The following is a 27,598-nucleotide window of genomic DNA, read 5'->3' on the forward strand; positions in this document are numbered from 1 at the left end:
CTGTTCTCTCTGCTCCTTCTCTGCCCTCTCTGTCCTCTCTGCTCCTTCTCTGCCCTCTCTGCCCTCCCTGTTCTCTCTGTTCTCTTTGCTCCTTCTCTGCCCTCTCTGTCCTCTATACTCCTTCTCTGCCATCTCTGTCCTCTGTGCTCCTTCTCTGCCCTCTCTATCCTCTATACTCCTACCCTGCCCTCTCTGCTCTCATTCTGTCCTCTCTGCCCCTTCTCAGTGTTTTCTGCTCCTTTTTCCTTCTCCCTGCTCCTTCTGTGTCTTCTCCGCTCTTCGTCGGTCTTCCCTGCATCCTCTCTGCTTCGTGCTCCATCTCTGTCCTCCCTTCCCATCTCTATCCTTCCTGCTCCATCTCTGTCCTCCCTTCCCATCTCTATCCTTCCTGCTCCATCTCTGTCCTCCCTTCCCATCTCTATCCTTCCTGCTCCTTCTCTGTCCTCCTCTGGTAGGCAGTTAACCGTCTGAACTACTCTAATGAGCCCCCGCGGCATTCGTTTGTCACCCTTTAGCCGTCTTGAACCACAGGAGAGCAGTTTCCATTCCCAGCATATTTAGAGACAAGTTAAAGGGAATTCTAGAGCGTGCCGCGGGTGACCCTATAACCTCCTTCTGGTAACACTTTTCCAAACAAGGTGACTCCGGTTGGCACAAAAAAAAAATATGTCCGCCGTGTGTCTATATTATAGAGTCGCAGTAGACTCGGTATTATGTGGCCGCTCATGTCACCCTTGACCTATCTATTTACTCTTCCCCTGGGGGATTCCAGAAATCACAAGGATTAGAGCAGCCGCAATGGTGGGGGAACGTTAATGCTGGGCCATGCGTCGCATCCCACCATTTTCCTGCAAGCTCTATGGCCAGTTATTCCTGAGAAATCCTGGGCATGTGGAGAATGAGGCACTAGCCAAACACAGGCGCACGCCACCCTCCTCCCCGCACACACGCACTCTCTGATCTCCTGTCAAATATAGGGAACAATAGATAGATCCTGTTACACTGAGCTGGGCTGGGGGGGGGCTCATGTACTTTGAGACGGATATTGTGGGATGAGCATGGAGAGAGCCCGCTGGGAGGGGGAGATGGCTTAAACATTTGTTTCCATATGTTAAGAAGACCACCCTTGGATGACAATGGCCTTCTAGCTGGAGGCTGGAGCGAATTTGGGGGTTCTGGCCCCGTGTGACACTGTTCCTGTGTAGCGGCCTCTCTTCGCCTTTTCGTTCTTTGCTTGGGGGATTAAAGGGAAGGTGTGTGTGTGTGTCAGTACAAGTGTGCGCCTGCACCGAGATTCCTCTTATCGGGACTGACTGCTCCCTGCTCACCTTTCCTCCAGGTACCTTCCCCACCGGGGGGACAAACCTGGCACAGGGACCCATTCCGTCCACCGGATCCCACCGACTACAGGATCACACTGGATTAAAATAGACCAAGTGGATTACAAGTTGTTCGGGAAGTCTGGATGGGCAAACGCGGGGATTTCTTTTCTGCCACGATTCGGGATAGAAAACACGATAATCTATTGGTGTACACCAACATCTAAGGTCAGTATTACCCCCCCCCCCCGTATTATAATACTCTGGGGTCACATCTCTCTGTATTATAATACTCTGGGGTCACATCTCTCTGTATTATAATACTCTGGGGTCACATCTCTCTGTATTATAATAGTCTGGGGGTCACATCTCTCTGTATTATAATACTCTGGGGTCACATCTCTCTGTATTATAATACTCTGGGGTCACATCTCTCTGTATTATAATAGTCTGGGGGTCACATCTCTCTGCATTATAATAGTCTGGGGTCACATCTCTCTGTATTATAATACTCTGGGGTCATATCTCTCTGTATTACAATAGTCTGGGGTCACATCTCTCTGTATTACAATAGTCTGGGGTCACATCTCTCTGTATTATAATAGTCTGGGGTCACATCTCTCTGTATTATAATACTCTGGGGTCACATCTCTCTGTATTATAATACTCTGGGGTCACATCTCTCTGTATTATAATACTCTGGGGTCACATCTCTCTGTATTATAATACTCTGGGGTCACATCTCTCTGTATTATAATACTCTGGGGTCACATCTCTCTGTATTTTAATAGTCTGGGGTCACATCTCTCTGTATTATAATAGTCTGGGGGTCACATCTCTCTGTATTATAATACTCTGGGGGTCACATCTCTCTCTATTATAATAGTATAGGGTCTAATCTCTGTGTATTATTATAGCCTGGGGTCCGTTCTCTCTGTGTATTATTATAGCCTGGGGTCCGTTCTCTCTGTGTATTATTATAGCCTGGGGTCCGTTCTCTGTCTATTATAACAGTATGAGATCAGATCTTTCTGTTTTTAATACTCTGGGGTCAGATCTCTCTTTATTATAATAATATGAGATCCGATCTCTCTGTATTGTTAAAGTCTGGGGACGGATCTCTCCGTGTTGCAATACCATGAGGTCTGAGCTATCTGCATTATTATAGTCTGGGATCACATCTCTGTATATTATAATAGCCAGGGGTTAAAAGCTCCCTGTATTATAATAGTCTAGAGTCAGATCCTTCTTTATTATAATAGTCTGGAGTCAGATCCCTCTGTATTATAATATTAAGGGGTCAGTTCCTTCTATATTATCATACACTGCATTAGGTATTTCTGTACTATAATATTTTGGGGTCAGATCTCTCAATATTATAAGAGTCTAGGGTCAGATCTCTCTGTATTATATTTGTCTAAGGTCACATCTCCCTGTATTATAATAAGTCTAGGGGTTGAATCCCTCTGTACTATAATAGTCTGAGAACAGAGATCCCTCTGTATTATAATAGTCTGGGGTTAGATTTGGCTTTATCATGATAGTATGAGGTCAGATCTCTTTGTGTTATAATAGTCTGCGGTCACATCTCTCTGTATTATAATAGTCTGGGGTCAGACCCCTCTGTATTATTATAGTCTGGGGTCAGACCCCTCTGTATTATAATAGTCTGGAGTCAGATCTCTCTGTATTATAATAGTCTGCGGTCAGACCCCTCTGTATTATTATAGTCTGGGGTCAGACCCCTCTGTATATAATAGTCTGGGGTCAGACCCCTCTGTATTATAATAGTCTGGAGTCAGATCTCTCTGTATTATTATAGTCTGGGGTCAGACCCCTCTGTATTATAATAGTCTGGAGTCAGATCTCTCTGTAATATAAATGTTTCGGATCAGATCTTTCTGTATTACAATAGTCTAGGGGCTGTTCCCTCCGTGTTATAATCATCTGCTGGTCGGATCTCTGTATTATGATAGTCTGTAGCCAGGTCCCTCTGTCTTATAATAGTCTGGTGTCGAATCTCTGTGTATTGTAATAGCCCAAGGTCAGATCCCTTTGTATAGATCGGACCCCTCTAGATTATAGTAGTCTGGGGGCAGATCTTTCTGTAATATAAATGTTTCGGATCAGATCTCTCTGTATTACAATAGTCTAGGGGCCGTTCCCTCTGTGTTATAATCATCTGGGGGTCGGATCTCTGTATTATAATAGTCTGGTGTCGGATCTCTGTGTATTGTAATAGCCCAAGGTCAGATCCCTTTGTATAGATCGGGGTCAGATCTCTTTGTATTACTATAGTCTGGAGTCACATCGCTCTCTGTTATAACAGTCTGTGGTCAGATCTCTCTGTATTATAACAGCATGGGGTCAGTTCCTTCTGTAATATATTAGTCTGGAGTCAGATCTCTCCCTATTATGATATTCTGGGTCAGATCTCTTTCTATTATAGTCTGGGGGTCATATTTATTTTTAATATAGTTGCCTCTGGTCAGATCCCTCTGTATTATAATAGGATGGACTCAGATCCCTCTGTATTATAATAGGATGGACTCAGATCCCTCTGTATTATAATAGGATGGACTCAGATCCCTCTGTATTATAATAGGATGGACTCAGATCCCTCTGTATTATAATAGGATGGACTCAGATCCCTCTGTATTATAATAGGATGGACTCAGATCCCTCTGTATTATAATAGGATGGACTCAGATCCCTCTGTATTATAATAGGATGGACTCAGATCCCTCTGTATTATAATAGCATGGACTCAGATCCCTCTGTAATATAATAGGATGGACTCAGATCCCTCTGTATTATAAAAGCATGGACTCAGATCCCTCTGTAATATAATAGTCTGGGATCAGATCCCTCTGTATTATAATAGCCTGGAATTAGATCTCTGTATTGTATTGTAATTGTCTGGGGTCAGGTCTCTACAATATAATGGTCTGAGCTCAGTTCCCAGTTGTATTATATTAGCCTGGGGTCAGATCTCTCTGTATTATAATAGTCTAGGTTCATGTCATTATTTAATAAAATAGTCTCGGGCATATCTCTCTGTATTGTAATAGTCCAGGGTCAAATCTCTTTGTTATATTATTGTCTGGAGTCACATCTCTCTTTATTATAGTAGTCTGCTTCCAGATCCCCCTGTATTATAATAGTTTGGGGGTCAGATACCTCTGTATTATATTAGTCTGGGGTCAGATCTCTCTATTTCTTAATAGTTTGTTTTCACATCTCTCCCTTTATTATAATTTTTTGGGGTCAAATCTCCCTGTATTGTGTTAGTATGTGGTCGGATTTCTCAGCTCTTTGTATTATAACAGTCTGGAGCCAGATCTCTCTCCCGTCTATTAGCCTGGGTCAGATCCCTATGTATTATAATTGTCTGGGGGTCTGATCCCTATGTATTATAATTGTCTGGGGTCAGATCCCTCTTTATTATAATTGTCTGGGGTCACATCTCTCTGTATTATAATACTCTCTTAATTATAATAGATTGGGGTCAGATCCCTCTGTATTATATTAGACTGTGGTCAGATATCTCTGTATTATTTTAGACTGGGGTCAGATCCCTCTGTATTATAATTGTCTGGGGTCAGAGATCTCTGTATTATATTAGACTGGGGTCAGATATCTCTGTAATATATTAGACTGTGGTCAGATATCTCTGTATTATTTTAGACTGGGGTCAGATCCCTCTGTATTATAATTGTCTGGGGTCAGATATCTCTGTAATATATTAGACTGGGGTCAGATATCTCTGTAATATATTAGACTGTGGTCAGATATCTCCGTATTATATTAGACTGGGGTCAGATCCCTCTGTATTATAATTGTATGGGGTCAGATATCTCTGTATTATAATTGTCTGGGGTCAGATCCCTCTGTATTATATTAGACTGCGGTCAGATATCTCTGTATTATATTAGACTGTGGTCAGATATCTCTGTATTATATTAGACTGTGGTCAGATATCTCTGTATTATATTAGACTGTGGTCAGATATCTCCGTATTATATTAGACTGGGGTCAGATATCTCCGTATTATATTAGACTGTGGTCAGATCCCTCTGTATTATAATAGATTGAGGTCAGATATCTCTGTATTATATTAGACTGTGGTCAGATATCTCTGTATTATATTAGACTGTGGTCAGATATCTCTGTATTATATTAGACTGTGGTCAGATATCTCCGTATTATATTAGACTGGGGTCAGATATCTCTGTATTATATTAGACTGTGGTCAGATATCTCTGTATTATATTAGACTGTGGTCAGATATCTCTGTATTATATTAGACTGGGGTCAGATCCCTCTGTATTATAATTGTCTGGGGTCAGATCCCTCTTAATTATAATAGATTGAGGTCAGATATCTCTGTATTATATTAGACTGGGGTCAGATATCTCTGTATTGCATTAGACTGTGGTCGTATATCTCTGTATTACATTAGACTGGGGTCAGATCCCTCTGTATTATAATAGATTGAGGTCAGATATCTCTGTATTATATTAGACTGGGGTCGTATATCTCCGTATTATATTAGACTGGGGTCAGATCCCTCTGTATTATAATAGATTGAGGTCAGACCCCTCTGTATTATAATTGTCTGGGGTCAGATCCCTCTGTATTATAATTGTCTGGGGTCAGATCCCTCTTAATTATAATAGATTGAGGTCAGATATCTCTGTATTATATTAGACTGGGGTCGTATATCTCTGTAATATATTATAGTGGGATCAGATACTTGTATTATAATGCCCTGTAGAGAACCCTGTATATTGCACGGTGGATAATCTCCTATGGTAAATTCTCTGCTCATGCAGGTTTGGGATCTTGTGGATCCCCTTACTGTGGCGAGTTCTCTGGATCTTGGGAATCGGCAATGATGGCAGACAGGAATTTCAGAGGTTTTGTTCCAGATTCAGAATTCTGGAGGTGAAGAATGATCCTTGTTCTATAAATCGGGATCCAGGAGATTTCTGGTTCCAGGCCCCTCCGCTCTGCTGGGGCCACATGTGACTGTCACTGGATTCCTAGCACAGAGGACACAGAGGAATTTGGCCGGCTGCCGGATAGAGAAGCCCCTGCTTGTCTGGATTAGAGTAAAGACGAAATCATAAAGAGGAAGTAAAGGTAATTTCCTGCCGAAATATTCAGTGAGCCCCCCACCTGCTTGTGTATATGCACCATCATCTAATATACAGGCAACTGTATGCCAAAAGAGCCCCCCACCCCACCTGTGTGTAGTACATACCATCTAATATACAGAGCATCCGACCGCCTTCTTCTAATATACAGGCACCTTCTCCATATCTCTCCCCTCTGTCTCTCTCCCTCTATTTCCCCTCTGTCCCTCCTTCTCCCTTTGTCACATCTCTGCCTCCCACTTTATTCTCCCTCTGTCTCCCTCTCCATCCCCCCCTCACCTCCCACTCTATTCTCCCTCTGTCTCCCTCTCCATCCCCCCCTCACCTCCCACTCTATTCTCCCTCTGTCTCCCTCTCCATCCCTCCATCCCCCCCACCTTTCACTCTATTCTCCCTCTGTCTCCCTCTCCATCCCTCCACCCCCACCGTCTCCCACTCTGTTCTTCCTTTCAACCCCTCCCCCCACCCCCCCTATTCTCCCTCTGTCTCCCTCTCCCCCCGCCTCCCACCCTATTTTCCCTCTCCAATCCCCCTCCTCCCACTCTATTCTCCCTCTGTCTCCCCTTCCATTCCGCTTCCTCCCACAATCCCTCTGTCTGTCTCCTTGTCCATCCTAAGCCCCCCCCCCCCCCACACACACACTCTATTCTCCCTCTGTCTCCCTCCTCCAACCCCCCCCCCCACTCTATTCTCCCTCTCCACCCCCCCCCCTTCCCGTCTCCCACTCTGTCTGTCGCTTCCTCTTTCCCTCTCTTCTCTGTCTCTCACTCTCTTTTTCTCAGTCTGTTTTCCTTCTTCTTTCATGTCCTATCTCCCATCTGTTCTCTCTCCTCTCTCCCCCCCCCATTCTCTCTTTCTCTGCTCTGTCTCCCCCCTTATGTTCCCTTATGTCTGTGTCTCTCTTCCTCTCAGCCTATCTCCCCTCTGTCTTTCCTCTCTCTGTCTCCCCTCTGCCTCCCTCTCTATGTACCCAGTCTCCCTCTTTCTCCCCTGGGTGTCTCTTTCTCTTTTTCTGTCTCTCCTTTTCTTATCTCACTCTCTGTCTCTTTCTATTTCCCCTATGTTTCTGTCTTTCTCTCTCTATATATCCCCTCTATCTCTTCTCTCTCTTCCCTCTAGCTCCATCTCTATTTCACTTCTACCTCCCTCTCTATCCCCCCTCTGCCTTCCTCTCTATCCCCCCTCTGCCTTCCTCTCTATCCCCCCTCTGCCTTCCTCTCTATCCCCCCTATACCTCCCTCTCTATCCCCCCTATACCTCCCTCTCTATCCCCCCTCTGCCTCCCTCTCTATCTCCCCTCTGCCTTCCTCTCTATCCCCCCTCTGCCTTCCTCTCTATCCCCCCTCTGCCTTCCTCTCTATCCCCCCTCTGCCTTCCACTCCATTCCCCCCCCTGCCTCCCTCCTTATCTCCCCTCTACCTCTAACTTTATCACCCCTCTGCCTCCCTCTCTATCTCCCCTCTGCCTCCCTCTCTATCTCCCCTCTGCCTCCCTCTCTATCTCCCCTCTGCCTCCCTCTCTATCTCCCCTCTGCCTCCCTCTCTATCTCCCCTCTGCCTACCTATCTATCTCCCCTCTGCCTCCCTCTCTATCTCCCCTCTGCCTCCCTCTTTATCCCCCCCTCTTCCTCCTGCTCCACCCCCCTCCTCTGTCTCCATCTTTACCTCCCTCTTTATCCCCCCTCTGCCTCCCTCCCTATCTCCACTCTGCCTCCCTCTTTATCCCCCCGATGCCTTACTCTTTATCCCCCCCTCTACCTCCCTCTCTACCCACCCCCCTTCCACCCTCTCTATCCCCCCTCCGTCCCTCTCTATCCTCTCTGACCTCCTCTCTATCCCCATTCTCTCTCCCTCTCTATCCCCCTCTGCCTCCCTGTACTTCCCCCTCTGCCTCCCTCTATCCCCCCCCTCTGCCTCCCTCTATCCCCCCCTCTGCCTCACTCTATCTCCCCCCTGCCTCCCTCTTACCCCCCCCCCGCCTCACTCTTTATGCCTCCCCTCTGCCTCCCTCTATCCCCCCCTCTGCCTCACTCTTTATCTCTCCCCTCTGCCTCCCTCTATCCCCCCCTCTGCCTCACTCTTTATCCCTCCCCTCTGCCTCCCTCTATCCCTCCCCTTTGTCTCCTACAGTATCTCCTTTCTGTGTTCCCCCCTCTCCTTCCCTATCTCCCCTTATCTCTCTTTTTTGTACCCCCTCTCTCTCTCCATCTACCCCCCTCCCCTCCTTAGGCAGGACCCATATTATTGTATATGATAAGTCAGAATATAGGAGGAGGTAGGTACAGGTACCCCAAATGAACACAACAGAAGATATTTATGAGCCTAGTGTGTATTGTAATGGGTGGTAATCCTCGTAGGGACTGCATTGTGTGTGACTGCACCTCCCATACACAGTGAGCCCCTCCATTCATGTGAGGTTGTCATTGAGTCTTCTTCCTCCCCACTTTGGCTTGGCGTCTGTGTGCTGTGTCCCGGGTAATAGGCCTCCTCTTCTGTCATCACATAATGGTCAGTTAGCATCTGCTGTCAGCAGTCACAGACAGACGTCAGCTTCTGTCCTCCCCGGGGAACTGACCTGAGCTCAGATAATGTGTCATTACAATGTCCAGGTATGTGTGTGAGGGAATCCCACCGCGAGCCGGATGGGAATCCCAAACAACGCGCTCACATTGGCTGCTGACAGACGAGATGAAGAGAACACATTCATATTTGTCCTCCCTCAATCTGCCAAACTACCAGCCAAAATCTGTTCTCCCACTGTGCTACAATGTCAGCTGAGGTTAGAGAAGACAATGATAACTGTCCTTTTCCTCCGACATCCTAAATATTCCACGTTTACCTGTATATACACCTGACCCCCCCCCCTTCATACTACACACCTGTATATTTATTATTATATACACTATAATGCCAAACGTATTGGCCCCGCCCTCCAAATCATGTGATTCAGGTGTTCCAATCCCCTCCATGGACACAGGTGTATACAATCAAGCCCCTAGGCATGCAGACGGCTTCTACAAACATTGGTGAAAGAATGGGTCGCTCTCAGGAGCTCAGTGACTCCAAGCGTGGTCCCGTGATAGGTGGCCACCTGGGCAATAAGTCCATCCGTGACATTTCCTGGCTACTAAATATTCCACGCTCAACTGTTAGTGGGATTATAACAAAGTGGAAGCAACTGGGAACAACAGCCACTCAGCCACCAAGTGGTAGGCCACGTCACATGACAGAGCGGGGTCAGCGCATGCTGAAGCGCACAGTGCGCAGAAGTCGCCAACTGTCTGCAGAGTCAATAGCTAAAAACCTCCAAACTTGGTGTGGCCTTCAGATGAGCCCAACAACAGTGCGTAGAGAGCTTCATGGAATGGGTTTCCATGGCCGAGCAGCTGCATCCAAGCCTTCCATCACCAAGTGCAATGCAAAGCATCGGATACCGTGGTGTAAAGCACGCCGCCACTGGACTCTAGAGCAGAGGAGACGTGTTCTCTGGAGTGACCAATCATGCTTCTCTGTCTGGCAATCTGATGGATGTGTCTGGGTTTGGCAGTTACCAGGAGAACGGTACTTGCCTGACTGTAGTGTGCCAAGTGTAAAGTTTGGTGGAGGGGGATTATGGTGTGGGGTTGTTTTTCAGGGGTTGGGCTTGGCCGCCTAGTTCCAGTGAAGGGAACTCTTAAGACATCAGCATACCAAGACATTTTGGACGATTTCATGCTCTGAACTTTGTGGGAAGAGTTTGGGGATGACCCCTTCCTGTTCCAACATGACTGCGCACCAGTGCACAAAGCAAGGTCCATAAAGACATGGAGGAGCCAGTTTGGGGTGGAGGAACTTGACTGGCCTGCACAGAGTCCTGACCTCAACCCCATAGAACACCTTTGGGATGAATTAGAGCGGAGACTGCGAGCCAGGCCTCCTCCCCCGACATCAGTGCCTGACCTGACAAATGTGCTTCTGGAAGAATGGTCCAACCTTCCCATAGACACCCTCCTAAACCTTGTGGATGGCCTTCCCAGAAGAGTTGAAGCTGTTATAGCTGCAAAGGGCGGGGCCAACTCAATATTGAACCCTATGGACTAAGACTGGGAGGCCATTAAAGTTCATGTGCGTGGAAAGACAGGTGTCCAAATACTTTTGGCAATATAGTGTATACACCTGACCTGCCCCTTTCATACTACACACCTATAGATTTAATATTATATATACACCTGACCTGCCCTCTCTGTACTACACACTTGTGTTCTATGTTTTAGAACATACCGTATACACCTGAGCTGTCCCCTCCAACTGTGGATGGGGTAGGAGGCTGGTCTGTGGATAGGGTAGGAAAGGTGGTTCTAGGAATAGAAAAGGAAAGCTAGGTCTGTGGATGGGAGAAAGGTCGAATCTGTGGATAGGAAAGGAAAGGAGATTCTGTGGATAGGAGAGGGAAGGTGGGTCTATGGATAGGAGTGGAAAGGTGGTCTGTGGGTGGAAGTGAAAAGGTGGGTCTGTGGATGGAGAGGAAAGGCAGGTTTATGGATAGAAGAGGAAAGGAGGGTCTGTGAATAGGAGAGGAAAGGTAGGTCTGTGGATAGGAGAGGAAAGGTGGGTCTGTGGATGGGCTGGAAAGGCGGGTCTGTGGGTAGGAAAGGAAAGGCTGGTCTGTGGATGGGGAGGAAAGGTTGGTCTGTGGATGGGGAGGAAAGGTTGGTCTGTGGATGGGGAGGAAAGGTTGGTCTGTGGATGGGGAGGAAAGGTTGGTCTGTGAATAGGAGAGGAAAGGCTGGTCTGTGGATGGGGAGGAAAGGTTGGTCTGTGGATGGGGAGGAAAGGTTGGTCTGTGGATGGGGAGGAAAGGTTGGTCTGTGAATAGGAGAGGAAAGGTTGGTCTGTGGATGGGGGGGAAAGGTTGGTCTGTGGATGGGGAGGAAATGTTGGTCTGTGGATGGGGAGGAAAGAATGGTCTGTGGATGGGGAGGAAAGGTTGGTCTGTGGATGGGGAGGAAAGGTTGGTCTGTGAATAGGAGAGGAAAGGTTGGTCTGTGGATGGGAAGGAAAGGAGGGTCTGTGAATAGGAGAGGAAAGGAGGGTCTGTGGATGGGGGGGAAAGGTTGGTCTGTGGATGGGAAGGAAAGGAGGGTCTGTGAATAGGAGAGGAAAGGAGTTTCTGTGGATGGGGGGGAAAGGTTGGTCTGTGGATGGGGTGGAAAGGTTGGTCTGTGGATGGGGGGGAAAGGTTGGTCTGTGGATGGGGAGGAAAGGTTGGTCTGTGGATAGGAGATGGAAGGTGGGTCTATGAATGAAGAGGGTGGGTCTTTGGAGAGGAGAGGAGAGGTAGGTGTATAGATAGGAGAAGAGAGGAGAGGAGAGGTAGGTGTATAGATAGGAGAGGAGAGGTAGGTCTTTGAATAGAAGAGCAAATGTAGGTCTGTGGATGGGGAGGAAATACAATTCTGTGGAAGAGGGAGAAGAGTGGTTCTGAAGGTGGGAAGGGGAAGGCGGGTTTGTGGATAGGACAAGTTGGTCTGTGAATGGGGGAGGTAATGTTGTCTTGGTAATCTTCTACTATTCACCTGCCACCTGCCCTGATCTATGCAGTGGCTCTGCCTGAGCACTTCCTGACCTGTCTATAGTTCCTTTCTCGACCACTCTTTTGCCAGTCAGTTCAGTACTTCAGTCATCTATCAGTATCTGTATATCAATAGTCCAAAATGGAGCAAACCTGAGGGAGATTCACACAGCAAAGCGCAATCCTCCTTGTGGGACCGCTGGGCACAGGACTGGGCACGGGGGGATCATGGTACTGGCTGGTAGGGCAGGGAGTGTACACGGAACACACTGTTATCAAGGCCAAGAACGGACTTGTGTCCAGGGGCGGACTGACCATTTGGAAACTTGGGCACTGCCCGAGGGCCCGAGGTCAGTAGGGGGCCCCATGAGATGCCCCTGGTACCTTTTTCATAGGCTTTTGAGTTAGGGCAAGGACACAGGGGCCCCATGATCCCCTATTGCCCGGGGGCCCCATGAGTTGTCAGTCCGCCCCTGCTTGTGTCCATCCAATTCCTCCTTACAGCTCCTGCAGTTTTTGGTCCAAAGGAGGCCGAATAAAACCCTCTTGAGGCAAAATGTGGCCAGTTTTGCCTCCCATAGCAAAAAAATATCCTTTCCCGATCCCCAAATTATATTTAGATTAATTTCCAGGATCTAACTATGAGGATGGTGATTAGTTGCTAGGACGATTAGTTGCTAGGACGATTAGTTGCTAGGACAATCATCCAGCTCTTCTCTGGCAATTTCTGTATTGAGTTTGCTATCACGCCTCATAAGGTAATCGTTCAGCTTGGCAGCCCCTCTCCTGGGATCTTTCCAGGATTGTCACATCCATAGTGTCACCTTCACCTACAACCGATGTCTCCACAGGTGAGGATTGCACTCTTCTGCTCTGATGGACTCTCCTTTCCTCAGGATGAAGCCAACTTTTCTCCTCTGCCCATAGACAGCTGGACAGCCGGCCGGCCCTTCCACTGTAGGCAGGTACGGGAACACGGATTGACATGTGTGTGGATGCAGTGACTGCCGTGTGTTCTGCAGTGTGGTATATTGCACTGTGTATTGCAGCATGGTACAGTATGTCATGTAGCGCTCATTTAATTATATAGATAGGTGTGTGTTGCAGTGTGGCTACCATGAAGAGTGAGGCGCAGTGTATATTTCATGGTAGCACAGTGTGTTAGGCAGTGTATGTTGCATTCGGGTGTAATGAGTAGTGTGTGTGGCAGTATATGTACAGTGTGGTACGGTCTGTTGTGCAGTTGGTGTTGCAGTGATGTGTACTGATAAGTGTGTATTACAGTGTGGTGCAGTGTACTGTGTGGTGTGTTTCATTGTACCATGCAGAGTATGTTGCAGTCTGGTGCAGTGTACCATGAGGTGTGTATTACAGTGTGGCACAGTGTACCATGCGGTTTGTTGCAGTGTGTCACAGTGCACCATGCGGTACGTATTACAGTGTGCCATGCGGTGTGTTGCAGTGTGTCACAGTGTACCATGCGGTGTGTTGCAGTGTGTCACAGTGTACCATGCAGTGTGTCACAGTGTACCATGTGGTATGTATTACAATGTACCATGCGGTGTGTTGCAGTGTGTCACAGTGTACCATGCAGTGTGTTACAGTGTACCATGCGGTATGTATTACAGTGTGGCCCAGTGTACCATGCGGTATATTGCAGTGTGTCACAGTGTACCATGCGGTATGTTGCAGTGTGTCACAGTGTACCATGCGGTATGTATTACAGTGTACCATGTGGTATGTATTACAGTGTACCATGTGGTATGTGTTACAGTGTACCATGTGGTATGTATTACAGTGTACCATGTGGTATGTGTCACAGTGTACCATGTGGTATGTATTACAGTGTGTCACAGTGTACCATGCGGTATGTATTACAGTGTACCATGTGGTATGAATTACAGTGTACCATGCCATGTGGTATGTGTTACAGTGTACCATGCGGTATGTATTACAGTGTGGCCCAGTGTACCATGCGGTATATTGCAGTGTGTCACAGTGTACCATGCGGTATGTTGCAGTGTGTCACAGTGTACCATGCGGTATGTATTACAGTGTACCATGTGGTATGTATTACAGTGTACCATGTGGTATGTGTTACAGTGTACCATGTGGTATGTATTACAGTGTACCATGTGGTATGTGTCACAGTGTACCATGTGGTATGTATTACAGTGTGTCACAGTGTACCATGCGGTATGTATTACAGTGTACCATGTGGTATGAATTACAGTGTACCATGCCATGTGGTATGTGTTACAGTGTACCATGCGGTATGTATTACAGTGTGGCCCAGTGTACCATGCGGTATATTGCAGTGTGTCACAGTGTACCATGCGGTATATTGCAGTGTGTCACAGTGTACCATGTGGTATGTGTTACAGTGTACCATGTGGTATGTATTACAGTGTGGCCCAGTGTACCATGCAAGGAGTGTGTCAGCGTGGCACAGTAAACTATGTGGTGCATGTTGCAGTGTATTATGCAGTGTGTGTTCCATTGTACCATGTAAGTGTACAATCTAAATGCACACGTTGCTGCGTTACAAAATGGCGGTGTGTATAAGTGGGTGCTGCAGCAACCTTCGGTTGGAACCAAACAGAATCAGCGAAGGAGAATGTCACCAGCACACCGAGGATCACCAATACAGGTCCAAGCGTTTTAATGAACGATCCCATAGTTACAGTAAGGCAAAGTTTCATAGTCTCACAGAACCCCTTCACCATCACATGCCTGATGAAGGGGTTCTGCAAGACTGTGAAACGTTGCCTTGCTGTAACTATGGGATCGTTCATTAAAACATTTGGACCCGTATTGGTGATCCTCGGTGTGCTGGTGACGTTCTCCATTGTACCATGTGGTGTGTGTGTTGCATAGGTGAACATGTGGTGCGTGTTGTAGTGTACTGTGCGTCGTGTGTTGCATTGCACCATGTAGTGTGTGTGTTGCATAGGTGAACATGTGGTGCGTGTTGTAGTGTACTGTGCGTCGTGTGTTGCATTGCACCATGTGGTATGTGTGTTGCATAGGTTAACATGTGGTGCGTGTTGTAGTGTACTGTGCGTCGTGTGTTGCATTGCACCATGTGGTATGTGTGTTGCATAGGTGAACATGTGGTGCGTGTTGTAGTGTACTGTGCGTCGTGTGTTGCATTGCACCATGTAGTGTGTGTGTTGCATAGGTTAACATGTGGTGCGTGTTGTAGTGTACTGTGCGTCGTGTGTTGCATTGCACCATGTAGTGTGTGTGTTGCATAGGTTAACATGTGGTGCGTGTTGTAGTGTACTGTGCGTCGTGTGTTGCATTGCACCATGTGGTATGTGTGGCAGTAACATCACACTGTTGCTCTTCCTGTAGCCCCTGCAGTGCTGACAATGCTCGGCTGCTCTCCAGTCCTGCTCTCCGCCTTGTGTTGGGTCTTATTCACGTACCGGACATCTGTGAAAGGTGAGACTTCTGTGCATTGTTGTCACACTTAGTGTGCCATCCTTATAATTAGCACTGGTCAACCACCCGTGATCAGGCAGTGCAGGATTCTAAATTCAGCACTGACCAATCACATGTGATAAGAGAACATAGACTAATCATTGTGTCCCCCACAGCTGACGAGTGCGCGGAACGTTGTGACCTGTACCACGGACACTGTGACGAGGAAGGAGTGTGCAGGTGAGGCCTCAGATTTTACTAATAGGAATTCAAATATGTCACCTTCCACCATTTTCATATTGTCTATTTATAAGGTGGCCCCATGGAATGGATATAGTACCCGCTCCCTTTGTAGGATCGGCAAAGGATTATAGGAAGCTTCCAGTGGGCATTGTATTGGCAAAGGATTATAGGAAGCTTCCAGTGGGCACTACATTGGCAAAGGATTATAGGAAGCTTCCAGTGGGTACTGTATTGGCAAAGGAATATAGGAAGCTTCCAGTGGGCACTAGATTGCAAAAGGATTATAGGAAGCTTCCAGTGGGCACTGTATTGGCAAAGGATTATAGGAAGCTTCCAGTGGGCACTGTATTGGCAAAGGATTATAGGAAGCTTCCAGTGGGCACTGTATTGGCAAAGGATTATAGGAAGCTTCCAGTGAGCACTAGATTGGCAAAGGATTATAGGAAGCTTCCAGTGGGCACTACATTGGCAAAGGATTATAGGAAGCTTCCAGTGGGCACTGTATTGGCAAAGGATTATAGGAAGCTTCCAGTGGGCACTGTATTGGCAAAGGATTATAGGAAGCTTCCAGTGGGCACTAGATTGGCAAAGGATTATAGGAAGCTTCCAGTGGGCACTGTATTGGCAAAGGATTATAGGAAGCTTCCAGTGGGCACTGTATTGGCAAAGGATTATAGGAAGCTTCCAGTGGGCACTGTATTGGCAAAGGATTATAGGAAGCTTCCAGTGGGCACTAGATTGGCAAAGGATTATAGGAAGCTTCCAGTGGGCACTACATTGGCAAAGGATTATAGGAAGCTTCCAGTGGGCACTACATTGGCAAAGGATTATAGGAAGCTTCCAGTGGGTACTGTATTGGCAAAGGAATATAGGAAGCTTCCAGTGGGCACTAGATTGGCAAAGGATTATAGGAAGCTTCCAGTGGGCACTAGATTGGCAAAGGATTATAGGAAGCTTCCAGTGGGCACTAGATTGGCAAAGGATTATAGGAAGCTTCCAGTGGGCACTACCTTGGCAAAGGATTATAGGAAGCTTCCAGTGGGCACTGTATTGGCAAAGGATTATAGGAAGCTTCCAGTGGGCACTGTATTGGCAAAGGATTATAGGAAGCTTCCAGTGGGCACTAGATTGGCAAAGGATTATAGGAAGCTTCCAGTGGGCACTACATTGGCAAAGGATTATAGGAAGCTTCCAGTGGGCACTACATTGGCAAAGGATTATAGGAAGCTTCCAGTGGGCACTACATTGGCAAAGGATTATATGAAGCTTCCAGTGGGTACTGTATTGGCAAAGGAATATAGGAAGCTTCCAGTGGGCACTACATTGGCAAAGGATTATAGGAAGCTTCCAGTGGGGACTACATTGACAAAGGATTATAGGAAGCTTCCAGTGGGCACTGTATTGACAAAGGATTATAGGAAGCTTCCAGTGGGCACTACATTGGCAAAGGATTATAGGAATCTTCCAGTGGGCACTGTATTGGCAAAGGATTATAGGAAGCTTCCAGTGGGCACTAGATTGGCAAAGGATTAGAGGTAGCTTCCAGTGGGCACTACCTTGGCAAAGGATTATAGGAAGCTTCCAGTGGGTACTACCTTGGCAAAGGATTATAGGAAGCTTCCAGTGGGCACTAGATTGGCAAAGGATTATAGGAAGCTTCCAGTGGGCACTACCTTGGCAAAGGATTATAGGAAGCTTCCAGTGGGTACTACCTTGGCAAAGGATTATAGGAAGCTTCCAGTGGGTACTACCTTGGCAAAGGATTATAGGAAGCTTCCAGTGGGCACTGTATTGGCAAAGGATTATAGGAAGCTTCCAGTGGGCACTGTATTGGCAAAGGATTATAGAAAGCTTCCTGTGGGCTCTGTATTGGCAAAAGATTATAGGAAGGTTCCAGACAGATTTTCCTGTGTATGATGGATTTTAGAGTCCGAGACTCCTCAGAATGTGATTTGACCCTGGAATGATCCTTTCTGACCTCTCTCAGGTGTGACCCTGGCTGGGACGGCACATACTGTGAAGACTGTGTGAGGATGCCGGGCTGCGTTCATGGGGTGTGCCACCAACCTTGGCAGTGCATGTGCCAGAGCGGCTGGGCAGGCAATTTCTGTGACAAAGGTGAGCAGAGTATCTATTTGGTCATTTTCTTAGACTGAAAGCTGGAATACTCAGCAATCTAAAGGGGTCACTTTCAGTCTCCAAACTCCCATCCTGCTGGTTGAGTGAAGGGTAATGTAATTGCTACAACATACAAAGACATTTTAGACAATTGTGCTCTTCTGACCTTGAGGTGACAGTTTGGGGAAGATCATTTTTTTGCTCCAGCATGACTGTTCCCCTGTGTACAAAGCCATCTCCATAAAGACATGGTTCAATGTGTTTGGTGTGGAGGAACTCAAATGGCCTTCATAGAGCCTCAACCCTACTGATCACCTTTGGGATGAATTGGAAACAAGTTTTCTTGTCCAGCATCACTTACTAACCTAACAAACGGGCACAAATTTCTCATAAATCTTGAGGAAAGTCTTCCTAGAAGAATTATTTCCAATAAAGGATTTCATCCACCACATTGCTGTTTGTGGGGCCAACCATTCTGTTTTTCCACTAGAAGAATGGGGGTCATTATAGGCACAAAGGTGGGCAACTCCATATTAATGATCATGGTTTTTGGAATGGGATGTCCAACAAGATTCACACTTTTGCCCACAAATTGTATCAGCATGAAACAAGGTGATTGCCCACAGTTTCCCTTGCAGACTTTTTGGACCATTCAGTAAGCCCGAGTGTCTTTATCTCCGTAAGATGGTTGATCTCATTACAGCTCCGAGTCCCGCCTCTCGAGTGTAGACATCGGCCCCCGCTTCCCCCAATGTCTACACCCGAGAGGTGGGTCAGAGGCGGGACTCGAAGCTGTAATGAGATCAACCATCTGATGAATGAGTATTATCGTTATGCTGCTGAATTTTCCACATCCATTGATATTTGAAAGATATGCTGGTTAATCACCAGTAACTGGTGAGTTAGCACTTTGATGGGGTGTTGAGCACGGATATATTCACGGTTCAGGGGGCGGACTGACCATTTGGAAACTCGGGCACTGCCCGAGGGCCCAGGGTCAGTAGGGGGCCCCATTAGATGCCCCTAGTACCTTTTTCATAGGCTTTTTTGAGTTTGGGCAAGGACACAGGGGCCCCATGATCCCCTATTGCCCGGGGGCCCCATGAGTTGTCAGTCTGCCCCTGTCACGGTTGTGGAGAAAATATCTTTATTGAAGAAAGATTACATATATATTTGGACTTCACTTAGTGGACTTTTCTGTCTGAATTAACCCCTTCACGCCGGCCGCACGCACGCACGCAAAAAACATATGTGCTGAGAGCGCTCGCCCTGCGCGCTCCCAGCACACATGTGCAGTACTCACGGAAAGGTCCCGGTCCGCTCTTTCGATCGGGACCTTTCCTGATCATGTGACCGGCCGTGATGTCACGGCAGCCACATGACACTAACCCCCGTCCACCTCCCGGCACAGGGACGATCCGGCGTGAAGGGGTTAATTATATAATTTTTTTTTGGCACATATTTGCACTTTATTTGGTGGCAGTTATGTTTTGATTTTTATTTTATTTTTTTTTATTCATTTTTTTAATATAATTTTTATATATGTTATTTATATTCATTTATACACTGGTTATATATAATTTGTGGTATATTAGAAAGTTGAGAGCGCTGTTTGTGGGATTTTCTATTTCACTTTATATATTGTTTAATTATTTTGAAAATAGCAGCTCTAATTGAAATATTAATTTGAAATATCACATTCATGAGGCGCGGTGTTGTAGGCTCTTGGAAGTATTGATAGTTATATCATTACCAGGGGCGGACTGACCATTTGGAAACTCGGGCACTGCCCGAGGGCCCGGGGTCAGTAGGGGGCCCCGTGAGATGCCCCTGGTACCTTTTTCATAGGCTTTTTTGAGTTTGGGCAAGGACACAGGGGCCCCATGATCCCCTATTGCCCGGGGGCCCCATGAGTTGTCAGTCCGCCCCTGATCATTACCATTCTTTTGCCTATATATTTAATATCTATAATAAATATATTGTTTTATTTAATTGTGTTGTGTTTTTAGGACGGTGCCTTTAAAGTCCCTTCTCTGATGAGGGTTTCTCCCTTTTTTTCTTTCTTGGTCAGATTATTATGGAAAAAAACAAAAGAATTTGAACACAGAATCTGGGTCAATGTTCTCACTATGCAGTCTGCATTGCAGACCAATGGATGTAACATTGTGTTCAGCTATAATGTTTTGATCATCGCTGTATATTGCAAATGTCTATTGTCATGTTCCCACTGCATAACCCTTTTTTCATAAAAAAGGAATATATTTATATATATATATATATAAAAAAAAAAAAAAAAAGGTACAACCTCAAATCTTCCAGTCTGCCATCACTACCCTATGTGGAGAGGATTCCCTGCTCTGCCTGTATAGAGGTGGTTTTAGGTTTTTATTATTGGTGAAAGATGCAGATTTCCTTCAGATCATGTAAGACTTTAATGATGAGCTCATTTTCTTTCCTCAGACCTCCACCTATGCGAAAACTCAGATCCCTGTCAGAATGGAGGCCAATGTGTCATCACTGCAGATGGAGAGTACACCTGTAACTGCCCAGAACCCTTCCATGGCAAAAACTGCGAGATGAAAAGAGGACCCTGCGAGGCGGAAGGGTACAAGATACCACAGGGGGGATGATGTGGGAATCAGCAGAATGCAGAGGCTCTAGAGAGCAAGTTAGATTTTGGTTGAAAGCACTGCCGGGCATGTGGTTGAGAGTCCAGCAGGGGCGGACTGACCATTTGGAAACTCGGCACTACTCGAGGGCCCAGGGTCAGTAGGGGGCCCCATGAGATGCCCCTGGTACCTTTTTCATAGGCTTTTTTGAGTTTGGCCAAGGACACAGGGGCCCCATGATCCCCTATTGCCCGGGGGCCCCATGAGTTGTCAGTCCGCCCCTGGAGTCCAGTATAAATTTTGTCATAAGGGTAAAAAAAAAAAAGAAAAAAGTGTTTCCGTGGGGAGTAACCAGGACTGCTAGGCCAGAGCGGGCCTTTAAATGAGAAGTAGGGCCAAAGCTTCTTTGGCCCTACATCTCCTATCCCACATGGAAGAGAAATATATTTAAAAAATATTCTCCCCAAATATATTGACATATATTTGAAATACTACAATTTTGGCCGTATTCAATATATTTCAATATATATTTCAATAAATATATATATTATGTATGTTGAAATGCGTTTTTATTACAAAATATATGAAAAATATTTAAAAAAATAAATTTTCAAATATACTGTATGTCTTTAAAAATACATTTAATCTAAATTTTTTTGGAATGCATTTACAAATATATGTAAAAAGAGATGTTAAAATTACTTTTTTTATATGTTAACAAAAATCTGAATAATAGATTTAAAACATTTTTTTTAAAAATATTTTGTAATATATAAAAAATGCATTTCAACATGCAGTATATATATATATATATATATATATATATATATACACACACACATATACATATATATACACACATATACATATATACACACACACACGTATTACGTATATATATATATATATATATATATATATATATATATATATATATATATATATGTGTGTGTATTGAAATATATTTTTCAATATATTGAATATGGCCAAAGTTGTAGTATTTCAAATATATTTTACTTCCAAATATTTTTTCAAATATACTGTATGTCTTTAAAAATACATTTAATCTAATTTTTTTGGAATGCATTTACAAATATATGTAAAAAGATATGTTAAAATTACTTTTTTTATATGTTAAAAAAAATCTGAATAATAGATTTAAAACATTTTTTTTTTTGTAATATTTTGTAATATATAAAAAATGCATTTCAACATGCAGTATATATATATATATATATACACTCACACACATATACATACACACATATACATATACACACACACACGTATATATATATATATATATATATATATATGTGTGTGTGTATTGAAATATATTTTTCAATATATTGAATATGGCCAAAGTTGTAGTATTTCAAATATATTTTTCTTCCATGTGGGATGGATCGCAGAATTACCTACCAAATGTGATCCAGTGCATGTAATAGCTGGAGGCACTTTAAGATAAATTGGAATTTTAACATAGAAAGACATCAGTAAGTTAAAAAAACAGATCTAAGGTTTGAGACTTTTCTCTCCCTATGGTCTGCGTTCAATTTAAAGGGTTCAGAGGGGTCATGTTCAACCACAATGGTTGGAAAGTGGCCACATTTGGCCACAAAGGGTGAATTGGGCCATCTTCAGTAGTGACGGGTTTCCCTATTCAGCCGTGAAGGATGAAATAGGACTGCATTCCACAATAAGGGATGGAGATGATCTGTAGTACTGAAAATAGCACTGTACAAATCTTTCTGGTTTGAGATCTCATTTGGCTGGTTCATACTTTATAGGAAAGTAATGGTATATGTTGGTGTTTGGAAGAGTTGGGTGTGGATGAACCCTCCAATATTCTCACTGGCGTACCATTTATTCCCCACACAGGTTTCCCTGTCTGAATGGCGGCACCTGCCAGGACAATAATGGATTTGCAGATGCATTCATTTGCCGCTGCTTGGCCGGATATGTCGGTCGACTGTGTGAGACAGATGTGGACGATTGCTTGATGAGGCCTTGTGCCAATGGAGCCACCTGCGTCGATGGGGTGAACCGCTTCTCATGCGAATGTCCTTATGGTTTCCAAGGTCGATTCTGCACAGTCAATATTAATGACTGCGTTGGGCAGCCATGCCAGAATGGAGGACGCTGCTTTGACCGTGTCGGGGACTACGAGTGTTACTGTGCTGAGGGATTTACCGGGAAATCCTGTGAGATCCCAATTCCCAGGTCTACATGGGACTACCAGGTTGTGACATCAGCAAAGGACCCCACTCCTCAGACGCTGCCAACAAGGACAGTTGGCACAAGCCGCTGGAGTCCCGTTTCCGTGGACAAAGCTGGACACTTCAAAATCTCAGTCAAGGAAGTGGTGACCCAACGGGAACATGGGCTGAGCGAACTGCAGATAATCATTGTCATCGTGTTTGGGGTCATCACTGGCCTTGTGGTTCTGCTCACTGTGGGTCTAGTCTTGTGGTACCGACTTCGGGCCACTGGTCAGCCAGGCTGGTGTAGTAACTCTTCAGCAGACACCAAAACCCACTATCAGCAGTGCCATGGGACTGCCCCAGAGAACCGGAAAACTACGGAGCTGTGACCTATCCATGTACAGAGATTTTTATTGTGACTATTCATTCAAAATGGACAGAAGGCCTGAGGTTGGCAATGGTGTCCTGATACCTTAGAAGTATGGCTCCAATGCCCACATCTCAGTTTGGATACACAGTGCATTTGGTGGATAAAGACTGCACAAGGCCTTTGTATAAAGGTGCCCATTGGGCCCAACTTCTGCCCTACATGTGCCTTGGCACTGGATTCATCTGTACTGGTATCATGTCACTATATAATGGCCGGGGCCATCAGCACTAAAACGGGGGAAAGACCTGGCTAGCCAGGACAGGCCCTCATTGCAACCCTTTATATGAGTGCAGTTGTACATCTGGGTATGGGAGCTGATCGATGTAGACGATGTACCTGCGCTCTGGATGTGACCTAGGAACTACCTGCTTCGAATGGGAAGAATAACAGGATGTGAAATGTCCATAATGTCATCTGCTTGCCACATTTCTTACAAACGCTGGAGATTTCTGCCCTGTGGAGCACTCACGCTGAAGAGTTAAGAGTCAAGGATTCTGTGTTCTGTGCAATGTGGAGATGACTGCCATCGTACAATAGGAGAGGAGCGCTCCCTGGTGACCAGTTTATATTATACACCCTTTAAACATACCTCTGTGTACTAAGGACTATACATAACCGAAGCCTGGTGTGGATGTAATATGGAAAGTGCGCCCCCTGCAGACCAATATATAGTAAATACCCTGTAGACAAAATGTCTGGGAATGTTGTGTATAAGTATTAGAAGGGAAAAGGATGGAGTTGTCCTAATGTGCGAGGACTGTCCCCTGTGGCCCTGTCATGTACACATTTCCTAGTGCTCTCCAAAAGTTGCACTCTTGCTAGAAATATGAACAGTCTCTCCACGGACAGACATAGAAGGGTAATCTCTGCGGGGAGTGAGTCCTCTCCTATAGAATGACATGGACTGGTGACCTCTTTGCTGGGGGGGGTCTCTTCCCAAAGACCAGGGGTCCCCAAACCTTATAAAAAAGGGCTAGTTTACTGTCCCTCAGACTTTAGAAGGGCAGGACTGTGAGCGGTGAGAGTAGAAAATGCCTCAGCGTCAGTGTGAGTAGACAATGTCTCAGGCTTGATGGTCAGTAGGAAGTCAGTGGGAGGAATATTGCACCATTGTTGGTGTCAGAAGGAGGAATAGTGCCCCATCGTTGGTATCAGAAGGAGGAATAAAGCTCCATAATGGTTGTTAGTGGAAGGAATGGTGCCCCATTGTTGGTTTCAGTGGGAGGAATAGTGCCCCATCATTGGTATCAGTGGGAGGAATAGTGCCCCATCATTGGTGTTAGTGGGAGGAATAGTGCCAATTTTTTGGTGTCAGTGGGAGGAATAGTGCCCATTGTTGGTGTCAGTTGGAGGAATAGTGCCCATCGTTGGTGTCAGTTGGAGGAATAGTGCCCATCGTTGGTGTCAGTTGGAGGAATAAAGCCCTGTAATGGTTTTCAGTCGAAGGAATGGTGCCCCATTGTTGATGTCAGTGGGAGGAATAGTGCCCCATCGTTGGTGTCATTGAGAGGAATAAAGCCCCATAATGGTTTTCAGTGGAAGGAATGGTGCCTTACTGTTGGTTTCAGTGGGAGGAATAGTGCCCCATTGTTGGTGTCAGTGGGGGGAACAGTGCCCCATAATGGTTTTCAGTGGAAGGAATAGTGCCCCATTGTTGGTTTCAGTGGAAGGAATGGTGCCCCATCGTTGGTATCAGTGGGAAGAATAGTGCCCCATCATTGGTGTCAGGGGGAGGAATAATGCCCCATCATTGGTGTCAGTGGGAGGAATTTTGCCCATTGCTGGAGTCAGAGGGAGGAATAGCTCCCTATTGTTGGCATCAGGGGAAAAAATGGTGCGTCATTGTTGTTGTCAGTGAAAGGAATAGTAGCTGGTAGCAGTGGTAGAACAGTGTCCCAAGGGCCGTACAAAGGCAGACAAAGGGCTGCAGCTGGCCCATGGGCCACATTTTGGAGACCAGATGAGGAAAGGTTATCTCTCTGCAGCAGGGGATTCTGTCTGTAACAGACACAGTACAGTGAGTTTCTCCCCATAGATGGACATAGAAAAGTGATCTCTCTAACAGGAGTGAGTCTCTCTCTGAACATGATGCCCTTGTTAGGATTGAGTCTCACCCCTTAGACATGCCATGGTGATATCTCTGCCACGGGTTAGTCTCTCCCCATAGATGGACACTGAATGGTAATCCCTCTGTTGAGGCTGAATCTCTGATTGTAGACAGACTTGGAACAGTAATCTGCCAGGGGTGAGTCTCTCTTCACAGACGGATACCAAACGGCAATATCTGCCAGGGGTGAGTCTCTCTTCACAGACGGATACCAAACGGCAATATCTGCCGGGGTTGAGTCTCTCGCCATGGAGTGGTAAGCTCTCTGCTGAGGTGAGTCTCTTCCTGCAGACCAATGGTGGTCAACTTTCTTCATATGGAGGACCTCAAATGTGCTCCACATCACCAAAGGACCGCACATAAAATTCAGTGAATATTCAGTGTCAGAGACCGCAAACATACAACAATGACTATGGGCTTGATGCAAGAAATGGTCAGAGACTGTGGATGATACAAAAAATGGTCAGAGGCTGCAAGCATGATACAGGAGATGGTCAGAGACTGCAGATATGATACAGGAGATGGTCAGAGACTGCAGACATGATACCAGAGATGGTCAAAGACTGCAGACATGATACAGGAGATGGTCAGAGACTGCAGACATGATACAGGAGATGGTCAAAGACTGCAGACATGATACAGGAGATGGTCAGAGACTACAAGCATGATACATGAGATGGTCAGAGGCTGCAGACATGATAAAAGAGATGGTCAGAGACTGAAGACATTATACAGGAGATGGTCAGAGGCTGCAAGCATGATACAGATGGTCAGAGACTGCAGACATGATACCAGAGATGGTCAGAGACTGCAGACATGATACAGGAGATGGTCAGAGACTGCAGACATGATACAGGAGATGGTCAGAGACTGCAGACATGATACAGGAGATGGTCGGAGACTGCAGACATGATACAGGAGATGGTCAGAGACTGCAGACATGATACAGGAGATGGTCGGAGACTGCAGACATGATACCGGAGATGGTCAGAGACTGCAGACATGATACAGGAGATGGTCAGAGACTGCAGACATGATACAGGAGATGGTCAGAGACTGCAGACATGATACAGGAGATGGTCAGAGACTGCAGACATGATACAGGAGATGGTCAGAGACTGCAGACATGATACAGGAGATGGTCGGAGACTGCAGACATGATACCGGAGATGGTCAGAGACTGCAGACATGATACAGGAGATGGTCAGAGACTGCAGACATGATACAGGAGATGGTCAGAGACTGCAGACATGATACAGGAGATGGTCAGAGACTGCAGACATGATACAGGAGATGGTCAGAGACTGCAGACATGATACAGGAGATGGTCAGAGACTGCAGACATGATACAGGAGATGGTCAGAGACTGCAGACATGATACAGGAGATGGTCGGAGACTGCAGACATGATACAGGAGATGGTCGGAGACTGCAGACATGATACAGGAGATGGTCGGAGACTGCAGACATGATACCGGAGATGGTCAGAGACTGCAGACATGATACAGGAGATGGTCAGAGACTGCAGACATGATACAGGAGATGGTCAGAGACTGCAGACATGATACAGGAGATGGTCAGAGACTGCAGACATGATACAGGAGATGGTCAGAGACTGCAGACATGATACAGGAGATGGTCAGAGACTGCAGACATGATACAGGAGATGGTCAGAGACTGCAGACATGATACAGGAGATGGTCAGAGACTGCAGACATGATACAGGAGATGGCCATAGACTGGAGACATATTACATGAAGCTGCTAGAAATCTAAGCTATAACAGAGCAATAGGGAAACACACATTAGAGTCTGCAGGGGCCCCACATAAAAGTGCCAAAGGGCCACATGCAGCCCTTGGGTGGCAGTTTGGGCACCAGGGCCGTAGACAGACACTGAATGGTGCCCATTGTGCCAGGGGTTATTTTCTCCCTGAAGATGGACCTGGAATGGTGATCTCTCTAGTAGGAGCGAGTCTCTTTGTAGACAGCCACAGAATGATGATCCCATTGCCAGGACTGAGTCTCTCCTTGTAGGTAGACATGTAATAGTGACGTCTCTGCCAGGGGTTAGGCTCTCCCCATAGACAGCTACTGAACGGTAATCTGTATGCCAATGGCCAATCTCTTGCTGTAGACAGGCATGGAACAGTAATCTATTTGCTGGGGGGGGGGTCCACATAGACGTACACTGAATGGAACAGAGATTACACAGCGAGGGTCCCCGCCACAGATCCCCGAAGGTCACACAGGGAACGCACCCACACAGGCTGTTATGGAGTGATGGAAATCTACAAAGTTGTATTTTTGGAAAACTCTAAAATCGGTCTGACAGTAATTATTAAAATATTTGTACTACAGCAGAGCCGTGTGCGTCAGTCTGTATGACTTCTCCTCAGGTCATGTATGTGTGATATGACAGCCTGGTATTATTAC

The 27,598-nt window shown here is 46.0% G+C and overlaps 1 protein-coding gene across 1 annotated transcript; it reads left to right on the forward strand.

The window, feature by feature from the left end:
- Nucleotides 1-819: 819 nt before the first annotated feature.
- On the forward strand, nucleotides 820-27,522 carry DLK2 (delta like non-canonical Notch ligand 2). Its single transcript, XM_089660915.1, has 8 exons — nucleotides 820-1,547; nucleotides 6,155-6,464; nucleotides 12,880-12,993; nucleotides 15,386-15,475; nucleotides 15,631-15,694; nucleotides 17,685-17,815; nucleotides 20,276-20,420; nucleotides 22,306-27,522. Exons 4-8 carry the CDS (start codon nucleotides 15,403-15,405, stop codon nucleotides 23,015-23,017), a joined length of 1,125 nt encoding a protein of 374 aa, XP_089517041.1. The 5' UTR covers nucleotides 820-1,547; nucleotides 6,155-6,464; nucleotides 12,880-12,993; nucleotides 15,386-15,402; the 3' UTR covers nucleotides 23,018-27,522.
- The last annotated feature ends 76 nt before the right edge of the window (nucleotides 27,523-27,598 follow it).

The sequence above is a fragment of the Staurois parvus genome, unplaced genomic scaffold, assembly GCF_062004578.1.
Source record: "Staurois parvus isolate SC_StPar_1 unplaced genomic scaffold, SC_StPar_1.0 ptg001288l, whole genome shotgun sequence".
Lineage (NCBI taxonomy): Eukaryota > Metazoa > Chordata > Amphibia > Anura > Ranidae > Staurois > Staurois parvus.